Here is a 14,153-nt window from a genome sequence, read left to right as displayed (position 1 = left end):
ATCCCAAATCAATAAGTAAGTCGGCTGAGTAACTTCAGCTGTTATCAAAACCCAAACGGCCCTTAAGTCGCTTCTGCTTTTTTACATAAGGTTATAATTAATTTACATACGTATGGACCATATTGTTTCCATTACCAGAAAGATTTTGATTTTGAGGTCATTTCCTCTTTATTGCGTTATTCCAAGAGAAAATTGGGTTGATTTTAAGACTTTCTTCTGCTCTAACTTATTGCCCCATTTAACAATTATATTTTGTGATAATGAATCATGAGAAAGGGAAAGGAAAAAGAATGAGAGAGATGGGATGCCAGAATGAAAATGCGAAGTTGGCATAGAGCCAGAGATGATAATAGACCATAGACGTGGACGTTATTAGCTGAAAGCTACACAAAGTCAAGAAAAGCTGGCTGGCTTGAATCTAGGAACCAACCCAGTAGTTTCTACATTTGGCCCCATTACGCCCCCCATTAAATTCCTTCCTGTCCAACCCAAGACTGTCCATAATATTTCCACAAATGTAAATGTCCAACTAGCACCAAAAAAAAAAAAAAACAAATCCATAGCTCCCTAATGGCACATCTTTATATATCAACACATTATTAATACAACCTGGACCTCATCTAATTAATGGATAAATAAGAATAAAAAACGTCGGATGAGATCTAGGTCTTGGATCGGATTTTGGGTCAGACTTGGACTTCGTTTTAGTTCATTCATTGCCTTTAAAATAAAGAAAAAAAATTAAAAAACATTTTAATTTATAAATATAAAATAATTTATATAAATATAAAAAAATGAATATACTATTTGCACTTGTCATCGATAATTTTTTATAACAAGTCAAAGATGAATTCATTGAACGTATTAAAGAGGAGGTCCCATGCTGCCTGATGCATGTTATAGACAGTATTAATTGATGAAACTAATAAGGACACAATCACATTAAAAGGAGGAGGTCTAAAAATAAAAGTAGGAGTAAAACAGAAATATGAGATGTAAAGTAATAAGTGGATTGCAACTCACTATATAGCTGGGCTAGGTTTGGAGACCAAGAGATAATTCAATGCAATGTTTTTGAACCACTTAGATTTGGACGGTTGGATTGTTCCGCTCAGGAATCATTCCGACAATTAATTCTATTTTACCTTAAAACCATTCTCTAGTCAAAAACTATTAAATTGGTCAACAACCTGTTGATTATGGCAGTTAAATTATTGACCCATTCAATGATTTTTTACCCTTTTTCTTGTTAAAACGGATCATTCATTTGAATCGGATGGTCGAACCATCGACCCAAAAACCAATGCCTAGAACGGTTTTGATTCCGGTTCGATTTTTAAAACCTGGACTCAATGTGATATCTTTAGCTATTTTGGTTGAACAATTCATTACAAAAGAGAGATTGAAGAGATGTTACCCTAGAACCAAGGTTCAAAAAATTGAAACATATGATGTGTATTGGCCAATAAATCAGTTTTCAGGTCACCAATACATTAAATCCAATAATTTAGGATAAATGACCATATTCAATGTAAAATAGCCTTCTTAGAAATGTCCTGATCCAAAGCTTGTAAGATAAAACATTTTTCTATGAGCTTTGCCCCTTTTAATCGTGTGAAAATGCAATTTTTGCACATCACATTACATGTATCAATACTTTGAACCTTGCAAAGAATTGGTGTAAGAAGAGAAAGATAGAGGAGTGCATCCAGAGTATGTAATAGGCAAATACCAATTCAGCTAAAAGGAAAAAGCGTATAATATAGTTGGGCAATTAAGAAGCAAATATATCCAAAACATTGGGTGTGAAAGAAATGTGAATGTTTGGATGGGTGAGTGGTAAAACTAGAAATAATGTATTAGAAATGAAGTCATAACAAGGAAATAGAAATAAATCCAATATGTGACAAAATAAGAAAAATCAAATTGAGATGGTTTCGTCACATACTTAGAAGACCATCTAACACACTTGTTAGAAAAAATAATATGTTGCAAGCTGAAGGGGTTAGAAGAGATAGGGGCAAACTGAAAATGATTTAAAATTTTGAATAGATGTAATAACAGATGATTTAAGCACCTATAATTTAATAATGGATATGACACAATATAATACAAGGTTTTAAAAACTGGATCAGACGTGAAAGTTATAACCATTTTGGAGTCCGGTTCTTGGGTCAAATGGTCCGATCATCAATTCAAATGGTCAGCTCATTCTGATTTAAAAAATAATTAAAATAAAAAATGATCAAAACCGTTATCTATATTAATGGTTAGATAATTTGACCGCCTAGATAAGCCATTTTTTGCCAAAGAACAGTTTTAGGGTGAAACGAAACTAATTGCCTAACCGACTCTCGGGTCCATCAATCCGATCTGATTTTCAAAATTATAACATAACGGAATGGAAAAATAGGGTTCATATAATCAACCGTATATAATTGGTACAAGGCATGATGATGTGAATAAATATCATATTAAATTTAATTGGACTTAGATCTTAACAGGATCACATCCAATACGAACGTTAAACGGTAGCAAGTTTCAACATCCAAATTGATCCAATTATGTAAACAGATTATCTTATTAAAATAATGGCATCAGATTTCAAAACAAGTGTTAGGATTTCGTTGACAGCCCTACTTGTGCCTTAATTAAACTCCACACCCAAGTGCAAGGACCTGAGAGTATTATTCATTAATTATTAATGTTTTAAAACTCAGCCCAGAGGCAGAAACATTTTTTCTTCCGGTTGTTTTTTTTTTTTTTGATACAACCGAATCCCCCACAGGTGCTGTTGAGTAATGCAGCATCACTGGTTCAACTGTTTTATGCGATACCATGATAGAAAATGATAAGCCGGTGAATGGGTCACCAATCCAACTGATCATGTCAATGACAGGTTGCAGGTTGAAAATATTGGTAATTACAAGCGATGAATAAAATATCATCTCAACTTTTCAAGTAAATAAATACAAGTTTGTGTAGTGTAATAAATGTTAACTGTAGTTTAGGATATAATGAATCGGATCAGATTTGAATTAGGGTATATCTGAAATTGATTCGATACTAGTAAGAGTAGATTCAATCTGAAGATTTGATTGCATCTTATAAATACGGATTTGAATTTGAATCCAATGGAAAAGTCGGATATTTGGATCTGATTTAATTTAAAATAATAATAATTTATTAAAATAAAATTAAAATATAACAATTTAAATAAAAAAAACAAAAGAATAGAACCATATTTTCAACTATTTTCATCATATATATATAATATGTATATATGTATATCTGTGTTATAAAAAATAAATAATATAATAAGTTTGTTAAAATACAATATAAATAATATATTTATAAATTGGATCACCTTGAATCGGATAAGGGGGATCTGAATCCAATTTCTGATCGGATCTTACTATCCGATTTAAAAATCTGAAAGGAGATATCCAAATCCAACAAAATAGGATCAGACTTCGGACCAGATCGGACCATCGATCCATTTGCACCTTGTCGGTCAACAGGTTATTGCCAATTGATTTTATTCCTACATGGGTTAAAAATTCAAGTTTTGGTGTTTTTGCCAAAAACAAAAATGTCAATTTATTTTTGAATAAAATAATACCAACATATATAATATCAAATATTATTAAATACTGAAATGTTTTAATAAAAAAAATTATTTATATCAGGGACAAAAATATAGTGAACTTTATTTTTTTCTTAAAATTTACAGTATTATCTGTAGATTTAAACTAGATGTAGGACCATTTCTGTCTTTAGGTGGACTCAAAGGTTCAGCCGTCCAACTTGGTTGTTTGATTTCTTTAAATATAAAATATAAAAATAAAATAAAATAATTCCATATTATCTTTTAAAACTATATTTTATCAAAATAAGCATAAAACAATAAAAGCATGAGTCACAAAATCTATATATTTGGTCATTTGGGGGTAATTAAGTTTTACCTAGCCAGCATTTGTAGGAACTTGGCAACCCATAAATTATTTTAGCTACTATTTTCCCAGTTCTGATGATCCAACAATCTTGTTCTCTCTGAGTCAGACAAAGATGTCTCATACAATAATAAGTTATATTATATACCACATGAAATAGATATGACAAATAAATATGACACAAGGAAAATAATAGAATAGGTGATAGAAATATAACATATTAATAATATGAAAATCCGGAAAATGATAGGTCATGTTGCAAAAACGCAACATATGACAAGCTATATATCTTATAGTAGAATACATAATAAACAAAACAAATAAATAACATTTTTATTTACTAATGGAATATATTCCAGAAAATAAGCTCATTTTGAATTGTAATTTATTTTTAAATGTTTTTCCGATAAGTGTTTATTATGTTTCTGAACTGTCACATAATTTTCAAAATGCCTATAGAAAAATACTTTTTCACCAAACACTCATAAACGCTTATCCTATAAGCACTTATTTATCTAATAAACACTTCCAAATGGGGGTCAAATCTATATAAAAGTTAACATGAATTTAAAAAGCTAAATATAAAACAACAAGCATACACTGTAAAAAATTGATATTTTATATATTTATACATAATCAGATCATATTGGAAGAAATCAAGCGGAATATGAATTTGATCCAAATAATAGATGGACGATATTTTCAGAACAGATTTGATCCGATTATAGCTAATGGATATCCGGATCCAATTGAAATGAATCGGATTGAATCCGTGCAGCCCAAATTCTTCGATGCTGCAATCCACAGATTGTGTGAGCGACAATCAGCGGAGAAGGTGGAGGAATGCCCATTGATTCGTGGGTGCGATCTGCTTAATTCCTTGCAAGAATGTTGACACCATGAGGGCTTTTTTTGCCATCATCCTACCTAGGGGGGAGCTGTGGATTCCAAGCAAATTAATGTTTCAGAAGTCACGAGCTAGATGGAAATCCGCTGTCGATTGTTGTCCAAACTCCTTGACTTCACTTCAGTACTGTATATACTTTGAATTGACTAAAATCTGACGTACAAACTGGTTTGGAAATTGCAATATCTTGCAGTATTTTTTTTTTCTATTAAATTATATTTATTTTGATGTCAAAATTCACCAAAGTGTTGCTGATGACAATTAATCTTCAAATGAGTTAAAGATGATTAGTCTAATTAGATAGTACAGCAAAAAGGAAAAATAAAGCAACCAGAAAATGAAGAAATTAAAGGAAAAGTAAAACATCCATTACAAGTCATTCAGATCCCCCACAACGTAGATTAAATTAAAGTAAAGAAATTTTGAAACAAGATGGAGAGAGGCAGAGGCTTCTCTCATGGATCCAGTCCAAAACCTTGGGTCATGTCCAAGTGAAATGGGGTTAATTTGGTTAATAAAAAGATGAATTAATTTTGTCTTTCACAGTATATGCATCATGGGTGTGTTTTCATCAGTTCCACCAACAAACATGTCCCGTCAATATAATTGGCAAAAACAAAAAAATAAAAATAAAAATAAAATGCAAACAGTGAAAGATCAACCAAGAGTGCGCCTTTGATCCGGTTGAGTGTTGAGAGAGGCTTAAAGTTGGAACATACAAAATTCTTTTGGCTCCTGACAATCCTAGAACTGCAACCATATACTACAAGAGATTAAAGAGTAAGATCGTTCTGTTGGTGTTTGTGTTTGTGGTAAGACTCACACCCACACACTATGGTGGTATTTGGTATGGCTTTCCGCTCTTTCATAAATGATGCCACTTCATTCCAATATAGGCATTTGTACCAAATGTTATTTGGTAAGATTGTTTGTTTTGATTTATGTGTAAATTATCGATTAGAGAGAGTTTCATTTTAATGTTTCTCTAATACTAAAGTGTTTATTTAACGTTCCATTTATGTGGTATCTAATGGCGCCTAATTGTCGACAACACTAAAAGAACATTTTAAAGATAAATCAAATATAAACGTTTTTTAAATAAATAAAATCCATACCAAACATTCCCTATATATAAGAACATAATGAAAATGCACTTGGCCACATGGGCCAGGTTATGTGTTGAATATATCGGATTCAGTCGGACACAACTCACAACTCAGCAAGTATGGCTTGTGTTGGGTTGGCGATTTGAAGTTTAGACTAGATTTCATTTGGGTTAGGTTGGATTGGGTGAATTGGGATAATGGGATTTGCTCCTCAGAGAGGGTGCCTCACAACGACCTCGTAGGCACATCCCATTGTGCATTAATAGGAATGGCAATGGGGCGGGGTGGGGCGGAGACAGGGAGCCTCTTCCCATCCCCTTGCGGGGATTCCCATTCCTCATAATTTTTTATAATGTTAATGATTTTGTTTTTTTTTCTATTTTTATTTATAAAATAAAAATAAAATAATTAAAATTTATAATCTATTAAAAAAGATTAAAACATATTCAACCATATTTTTAAAATGTTAATATATAGACGTATGTGTACATATATAACGTATACATACATATACATATACATATACATATACATATACATATACATATACATATACATATATATTAGTGGGGATCCCACGGGCAGGGATCGGGGTCCCCGCCCTATCCCCGTCCCCGCTAATGGAGATAAAAATTTCCCCATCCCTATCCCTACAGGGGGGAAATCATCCCCATCCCCGCCCAATCCCCATGGGGATCGGGGAAATGGGAAAAATTGCCACCCCTACGCATTAGAAACATCTCCCGTAAATAATATCTAACTATAGGAGATACTTCCAATACACAATGCTGTGAGAGGGGGAGACCAAATCTGCTTCTTACACAGGGCGCCTCATACCAACCTCACACGTAGATGCTACCAGACCCAACACAGATTTCTAATTTCCACCGAAGAATTATAAACATTCAAAATATCAACAATCCACACTCTATTGACCCCGTGAATCGGCATGAATGCACGATCGATGTGCCTGTGAGGACCCCTGTGTTATGAGCAGATCCCGTTCCGTGAGAGGGGCAGATCCGGTCCCGGGTTGGGTTGGCTTCGCCTAAAACATGTCCATCTGACATTACGCTTACGGTCTGCTGCTACGTGTCAAACCTAGCTATCGTGCAGAGGGCGCTTTTGGGGTTTTGTCCATTGGATTGGTGTCCAAATCAAGGCGGAGGTATGATGTTGAAAAGATTCACGTCTGACGACAGAAGAGAAAGCAACCAAAGCAGAGGAATGATGAGGAATTTCAACAAAATCCAACCCCAATCCGACATTGACATGACCTTTTTGTCTGCAAGGTGCGACTGGATTCCATCACTACCATCCCCACCTTCATTAATCCTTATTAGAGGTATACTTGGCTCGCAATTCAGCCAATGTTCGATTCTTTACCTTCTCCTTAATTTTTCTTTATTTCCCATTTTTTACATGATGTCATTAAGTCCTCCTCCATTGAGCCGCTTCACCACTGACTGACTCATCACTTCCTTCTGATATTCTTCTTCCAGCTGTTATTCCTAGATCTCTATCCACTGGATCTCCATGTCGTCAAACTCCACTCCCCAGCAGCATGAGTTCAATCCCCATTTCCTTGAACAACAGCAACCTCGGCAGCAGCAGCAGCGCCAGGATCACGATCATCACCAACCTCACAGCGGTCTCAAAGTCCCCCAACCTCGCCGGACTAACCCCATAACATGGTTCGCTGCAATCTTCTGTGCCATCTTCTGGATCATCGTCATACTGGGAGGCCTGGTAGTTCTGATTGTATACCTTGTCTTCCGGCCGAAGAATCCTCATTTTGACGTGTCAAGTGCCACACTCAATGCCGCCTACATCGACATGGGCTACCTCCTGAATGCCGACCTCACTGTCCTCGCCAACTTCACAAACCCCAACAAGAAGATCGACGTGGACTTCAGTTACATGGTCATCGATCTCTACTACGGGGATACCCTCATTGCCACCGGAGCCATCGACCCCTTCTCTGCAACCAGGACGGAATCGAAGCTGCAGGATGTTCATATGGTCTCCAGTCAGGTTCGGCTGCCGTCAGGTGACAGTGAACGACTCCAGAAGCAGATGGAGGGAAATGGTATCATACTGGACGTTAAAGGGTCATTCAGAACACGATCTAACTTCGGGAGTATCTTCCATTACTCTTACTGGTTGTATAGTCGATGCACTATTGTGCTCACTGGCCCTCCTAGCGGGGTCTTGGTGGGCCGGAACTGCAGAACTAAACGTTAGAGTGTTTCCTTTTTGGGAGTAAATACGAGCTCTTGAAGATTGATACCTTACCCTGCATTTTGTAAAGCAGTAAATATGATACCTTACCCTTCACAATAAGGCAACCCCACAGCGGTATTATTACTTGTTAGTAGCAAAAAGATCAGAATTCCAATTCCAAAGCTTTGTTCTGCTCGGCAGATGTTTTGAAGGTATGTACAGCGTAGCGTCCAGCTTTGGAGTCTGGCTGTCCCCGTTTCCCACATTTACATGTTTAATTTCAAATAAGTTTTTATGTCGATGAACAATCATCGTTCTCGTGGCACTTTCATCGGTTGAGTACTGACAGAATGTCTTTAACAGGACCTCAACAAATTAAAACTCCAAGGACATGCCAGATTTTAGGAGTCAGGAGAGGTTTTCAGTGGGATTAGAATCCACCCTGAAGCAAATTGTTATAAGTAATAAAGACGAGGCTAGTAGCAGCTCCCTGAGAGATCAATAAATACAATGCTTATGGAAGCTAAAATCTACACAATGGGTCCATTTCCTTTGGTGAGAACGCCGCAATTCCAAGGCGTATCTGCCTAACTACCTACATGCTAACTTACCCTGCTATCTCGACCTCCGGCAGCATCTGAAATCAATATCAACGGCATCAACAGCTATTTCACAACAGCTGCTCTACTATCTTTCTTCTCCGCGAAATTCCAACATTTGACGGGAAAGGAGGAATCTAATCGTATTTCAAAAAATCTGGGATAGGAAGAGAACCTGTCGCATCAACTGGTTTTCGGAACCAACAGTAGAGGTATATATACTACACTACTCCCAACATTTTGATATATAAATTGATTTTGGTTTTCTTGTATCTGTTGATGGTGGGTGATTTGGCCCGACCTCGTAGCATAGGGACACGTATGTGTGATCTGGCTCAACGAACAATATATATGTGTGACCTGGGTCAACGAACAGCTCAGCCTAACAGCAAAACCACGACTCGATGGGAGAGACACGCCGAGTCCAACACTGGCCCTTCGGCTGGTTAAGCGACTCGTTGGGGACTAACACCTGGCCAACCTCGACTCCCACCAAGTGTGGGAGATCCCGAGCTCCTCCCAGGGCCCGAGCTCCCCTTGACACTCGAGCTCCTCCTAAAGGGGTTCCGAGCTCTCCCTTCCTAAGAAGGGAGCACCTCGGTTTTTGGCTAAGTGTCCCGAGGGAGAAGCACCTCGGTTTTTGGCTAAGTGTCCCGAGGGAGAAGCACCTCGGGGCAGCACTGCATCCAATGCAGGTACCTCGGTGCCGAGACAAACCTGCCCTAGGTGGTCCGGCATACAATAGCTCGGCAGGTTGCAAGGAAACATTTCGGACATCCGTACCTGCAGGATCCGGTGGTAGGGTTCTGATCCCTTGCCAGGTGGCGTTCTGTTTGCCGTCTCTGAAAAGCGTGACGCGTCTGTCGAGTCCGTACCTGGCAATAGTTGTCTGTAGCCGCAACCTGCACCTACCACACCTGCCCTGGCAGTAATGGCTAGGGCAATGGCAGTTATGTCAGGTGTGACCGAGCTCCGACATAAAAGAACCCCAATCCTTATGAAGCAAAGGTATTGAAGCTTAAGCACTTTCAACACTCTTACTCTCTTTTCTTTCTTCGACATTTCTCCAATTCTAACTTAGCCATCGGAGTGTTCCCACCGAGAGAACTCCCCGGGAACCCTTCGTCTTCTCCTTCCTCTCAGGTGTCATCCGTTCCAGCCAAAAGCCAAGTCACAGCCAGCTAGGAGTGCCCAGATCGTGTAGCATCATTTGGCGCCGTCTGTGGGAAGCGCTTCAAAAAGCCTCCCTCTAACTTCTATGAAACTTCCCTCTTTTGAACTCATTAGCACCGACACCCATGGCTTCTTCTAGCAACTCCGGATGCCGGAACAACACCCCAGAGGAGCAACTCCAACTGCCCACCGTCTGCATCGAGCAGTTCACCCGTGACTATTCCGTTGCCCTCTACAGTCGGGACGACCTTCGCCAAACCTACCATCCCCCCTCCGGTGGCCGGCCAAGGTCAACTTGAAGACCTGATGCAGTGCATGCGGACCATGCAGGCCCAGGTGCAGCAGTTACAACAACTTCAGTTCCACCAGCAGCAAGTGTTGCACGAAGTATCCCAGTATCAGTACCAGCAACAATTCCTATCACTCCCTCCCCGGCATCTGGCTGCACAGCCAACCAAGCCTCATCGCTGCAGTAAACTCCCTTCCCGCCGTGGAGAGACTTCGGCATCATCTCATGGAAGGAAGGGAAGACTCCCTACCCCCGCCACACGGCCCGCAGTCAGGTTGGGGGCTTCCCAGCCGGATAGGTCGGCGTCACCTCAACACTCACAGTTCGAGCCTCTACTTGCGGAGAACAGGTTTGAAGTGCTAGCCGATGACCTGGAACAAGGTCCTTCTATCCGCAACTACTGACAACCATCCCTGCCTCCCCCTGGGCCCATCAAGTTCAACAATACTGAGGCCAACAACACCAATGTCGAGCCGGCCAAGAAGCAGTGGAGACGTCGCTGGGCTCACCAAACTGCCATGACCCACAACTTGTTCGAGCTCAAGGGAAAAATAGAAATAAGTTCGAGAGAGGTAAGAGTTACGCCACTTCTCTCAGTCCTCTCTCCTCTGTCTCCAGAGCTCCTCACAGTCCCAATGCCCAGGGACTTCAAGCTCCCACCGTTGGACAAGTACGACGGGTCCTTCGACCCCAACGATCACGTCGACGCCTTCCAGTCCCAAATGCATCTGGCCAGGACGAGTGAATCTTGCATGTGTGTGGCCTTCTCCACTACATTCAAAGGAGTAGCCCGCACCTGGTACTGAAACCTCTCGTCGGTCTCAATAAGGAGCTAGGCACAGTTCGTGCAGGTCTTCACCTCCCACTTCGTCGCCAGTAAGAGATGCCCGAGGACTCAAGAAAGCCTACGCAGCCTAGTCCAGCGGGAGGGGGAGTCCATCCGGAACCACATCAAGCGATTTAATGACGCCAGCCTATAGATACCCGACCAGGACCCTGCAGTTTGGCTCACCGCAACCAAACGGGGCATCACCCACAAAGAATTTAAATGGCACGTGATCGTCAACCAACCCAAGACCGTGACCGAGTTCCTCGAGCTCGTAGATCGGTTCATAGGGATACAGGAGGAGATCAATCAGAAGGGCGAGCACGCCCTCGAGAAAAGAAAAAGGGAACCGGAAACCCCGGCTCCAAGTGACTACAAGAAGAAGAAGGACCAACCATGTGGGGCAAAACCAGTCCAACCATTTCGAGCTCCGGCAGCAGAAAGGGTGTTTACGCCCCTCAACACAAAATGGGCTGAGATCCACATGGCAATCAAGGACGCCCCGTATGTAAAGTGGCCACCTCGGCTCAAGGCTGATCCTAATGTTAGGAACAAAAACTTGTATTCTAGTTTCCATAGAGATCACGGTCATAGTACCGAAAGCTGTAAGAATCTCCGGGATGAGATAGAAAAATTCATCCGTCGCGGATATTTGAGGAATTTCTTACAGCATAGCAATAATAATAATAAGGCAGGTCATCATGGGGAGCAGAATAAAGAAGCCCCCGAGTCCAGCAGACAGGTAGAGCAGCCGCGGAGGTAGCCTCCAGACGAGAGGCCAGTTCGGGGAACTATCCACGTAATTGTTAGAGGATCGATTGTCACGGGCTGCACTTCGGCAACAGCTCGGTCATCAACCCACGAAGCTTCCAGAGAAGAACTAAACCCCCCAAAGCGGTCGAGGGTGGAGGAACCGATCTTCTTCACTAAAGATTATGCACGAGGGGTCCATTACCCCCACGATGACGCGCTCGTCATCAAGATTAGGATCAACGACTTCGAAGTCAAGCTGTCCTAGTAGACTCGGGCAGTTCGGCGAATATCCTCTTCAAGGCATCCTTCGATCAGCTTCAACTCCAAGAAAGCGACCTGATGCCCACAAGCACTCCACTGGTGGGATTCAGCGGTGAGTAGGTCAGGCCTTTGGGGAAAGTCACCGTGCCGGTAGAGGTTGGTACCTGGCCTAGTGTGGTAAGGCTCAATCACGAGTTTCTGGTGGTCGTGACCCCCTCTCCATACAACGCAATAGTAGGTCGGCCCATCACCCATGTCCTGTTAGCGGTAGTCTCCACCTACCACTTGGCGATGAAGTTCGCTACAGACTTTGGAGTCGGAGTGGCACAAGGCGATCAGCTCGAGTCCCGCAAATGTTACATAGCCGCCCTCAAAGGAAAGGCCAAGGTAGCTGACGACCTCGAGTTGGGACGACCTGCAGAGCAGTTCGTAGAGCGAGCTACACCCACCGAGGAGACCATTCCCATCTCGACTTCGACAGATGATCCAGCTCGGGTACTTCAGATCGGCACTTCAATTAAGGAGCCCCTACGGTCTCAACTGGTAAGCTTCTTACTAAAAAATTTAGACGTTTTTGCATGGTCAGCGACAGAAATGCCCAGCATAGACCCCAACACTATCACTCACAGACTTAATACTGATCCTGTAGTTAGGCCCGTTAGACAGAAGAAATGCAACCTAGCCCCGGAGCGATGGAGGGCAATCGACGAGGAGGTCGAGAAACTCCATGTAGCCGATTTTATCAGAGAAGTCTATTGCCCGAGTTGGGTGGCCAATCCCGTTTCTGGTGAAAAAGGCAAACGGTAAGTGGTGCATGTGCATCGACTACACCGACCTGAACCAAGCATGCCCAAAGGGTTGCTTCCCACTTCCCAGGATCGACCATCTAGTTAACACGACCTCGGGGCACGGGTTGTTGAGCTTCTTAGATGCCGATTCGGGCTATAATCAAATCAAAATGGACCCAGCTGATGAGGAGAAAACCGAGTTTGACCTGTACTGCTACAAGGTCATGCACTTCGGGCTGAAGAACGTTGGGGCTACTTTTTAAAGACTTGTAAAAAAGCTGTTCGAACCACTTGTTGGCAAAAAAGTAGAGTGTTAGGTAGACGACATGGTCGTCAAAACCCAATTTTCACAAGAATTAATACAAGATTTACACTCAGTCTTTGAAATCTTGCGTAGATTTAATATGAAGTCGAATCTGAATAAGTGCATCTTCGATGTCACCTCGGGCAAATTCTTAAGGTACATCGTTAACCGGCAAGGCATTGAGGCCAACCCGGACAAAATCAAAACCATCCTACAAATGAGACCACCCCGAAAGTTGAAGGAGGTTCATAAGTTGAATGGCCGGCTAGCCGCCCTGAGCCGCTTCATGTCCAAGTCAGCAGACCGCTGCTTGCCCTTCTTTAAGGCCATAAAAAACAAAGGTTTTGAATGGACTGAAGAGTGTCGGATCACGTTTGACGAGCTCAAGAAGCACCTAGCCAGCATTCCAGTCTTAACCCGACCCGAAGAGGGTGATGTTTTAGAGTTGTACCTCTCGGCGAGTGACGAGGTGGTCAGCTCGATACTAATAAGAGAAGTAGGTCGGGTCCAATGACCCATCTATTATGTTAGTAAAGTGTTGTAAGGAGCAGATACGAGATATCCCGAGATAGAGAAATTAGCTTATGCACTGGTCATAGCAGCCCGAAAGCTCCACCCGTACTTCCAAGCTCACACTGTCATTGTCCTTACCAACGAACCTCTAAGGCAAGTCTTGATCAAGCCCAAGGTCTCAGGAAGGCTAACGAAGTAGCCATCGAGCTCAGCGAGTACGAACTCTAGTATAAACCGCGAACTGCTATCAAGGCCCAAGCCATAGCAGATTTCGTCGTAGAATGTACCTTCATTTCCGCAGTCCCTAAGCCGGTGGAACACGAGGCCCCCAGTGCGGGCGAGCCCGGGGTTCCCGGGCCAATTGAAGTCGAGCCCTGTGAAGTAGCAACCAGCGCGGTATCTCTCCTAGTTAGGCCAAGCCCGAACTAGGATGAGGAACCCTGGATCCTTCACGTAGA

The 14,153-nt window shown here is 41.7% G+C and overlaps 1 protein-coding gene across 1 annotated transcript; it reads left to right on the top strand.

Moving 5' to 3' along the window:
- Positions 1 to 7,369: 7,369 nt before the first annotated feature.
- On the top strand, positions 7,370 to 9,060 carry LOC148862663 (proline-rich receptor-like kinase). The gene is made up of 2 exons (XM_088975257.1): positions 7,370 to 8,401; positions 8,553 to 9,060. Exon 1 carries the CDS (start codon positions 7,503 to 7,505, stop codon positions 8,208 to 8,210), a length of 708 nt encoding a protein of 235 aa, XP_088831383.1. The 5' UTR covers positions 7,370 to 7,502; the 3' UTR covers positions 8,211 to 8,401; positions 8,553 to 9,060.
- Positions 9,061 to 14,153: the final 5,093 nt, after the last annotated feature.

Source organism: Nelumbo lutea, chromosome 3 (assembly GCF_056320005.1).
Source record: "Nelumbo lutea isolate HS-2025 chromosome 3, American lotus-T2T, whole genome shotgun sequence".
NCBI lineage: Eukaryota > Viridiplantae > Streptophyta > Magnoliopsida > Proteales > Nelumbonaceae > Nelumbo > Nelumbo lutea.
This window is presented reverse-complemented; position numbering and strand designations above follow the sequence as displayed.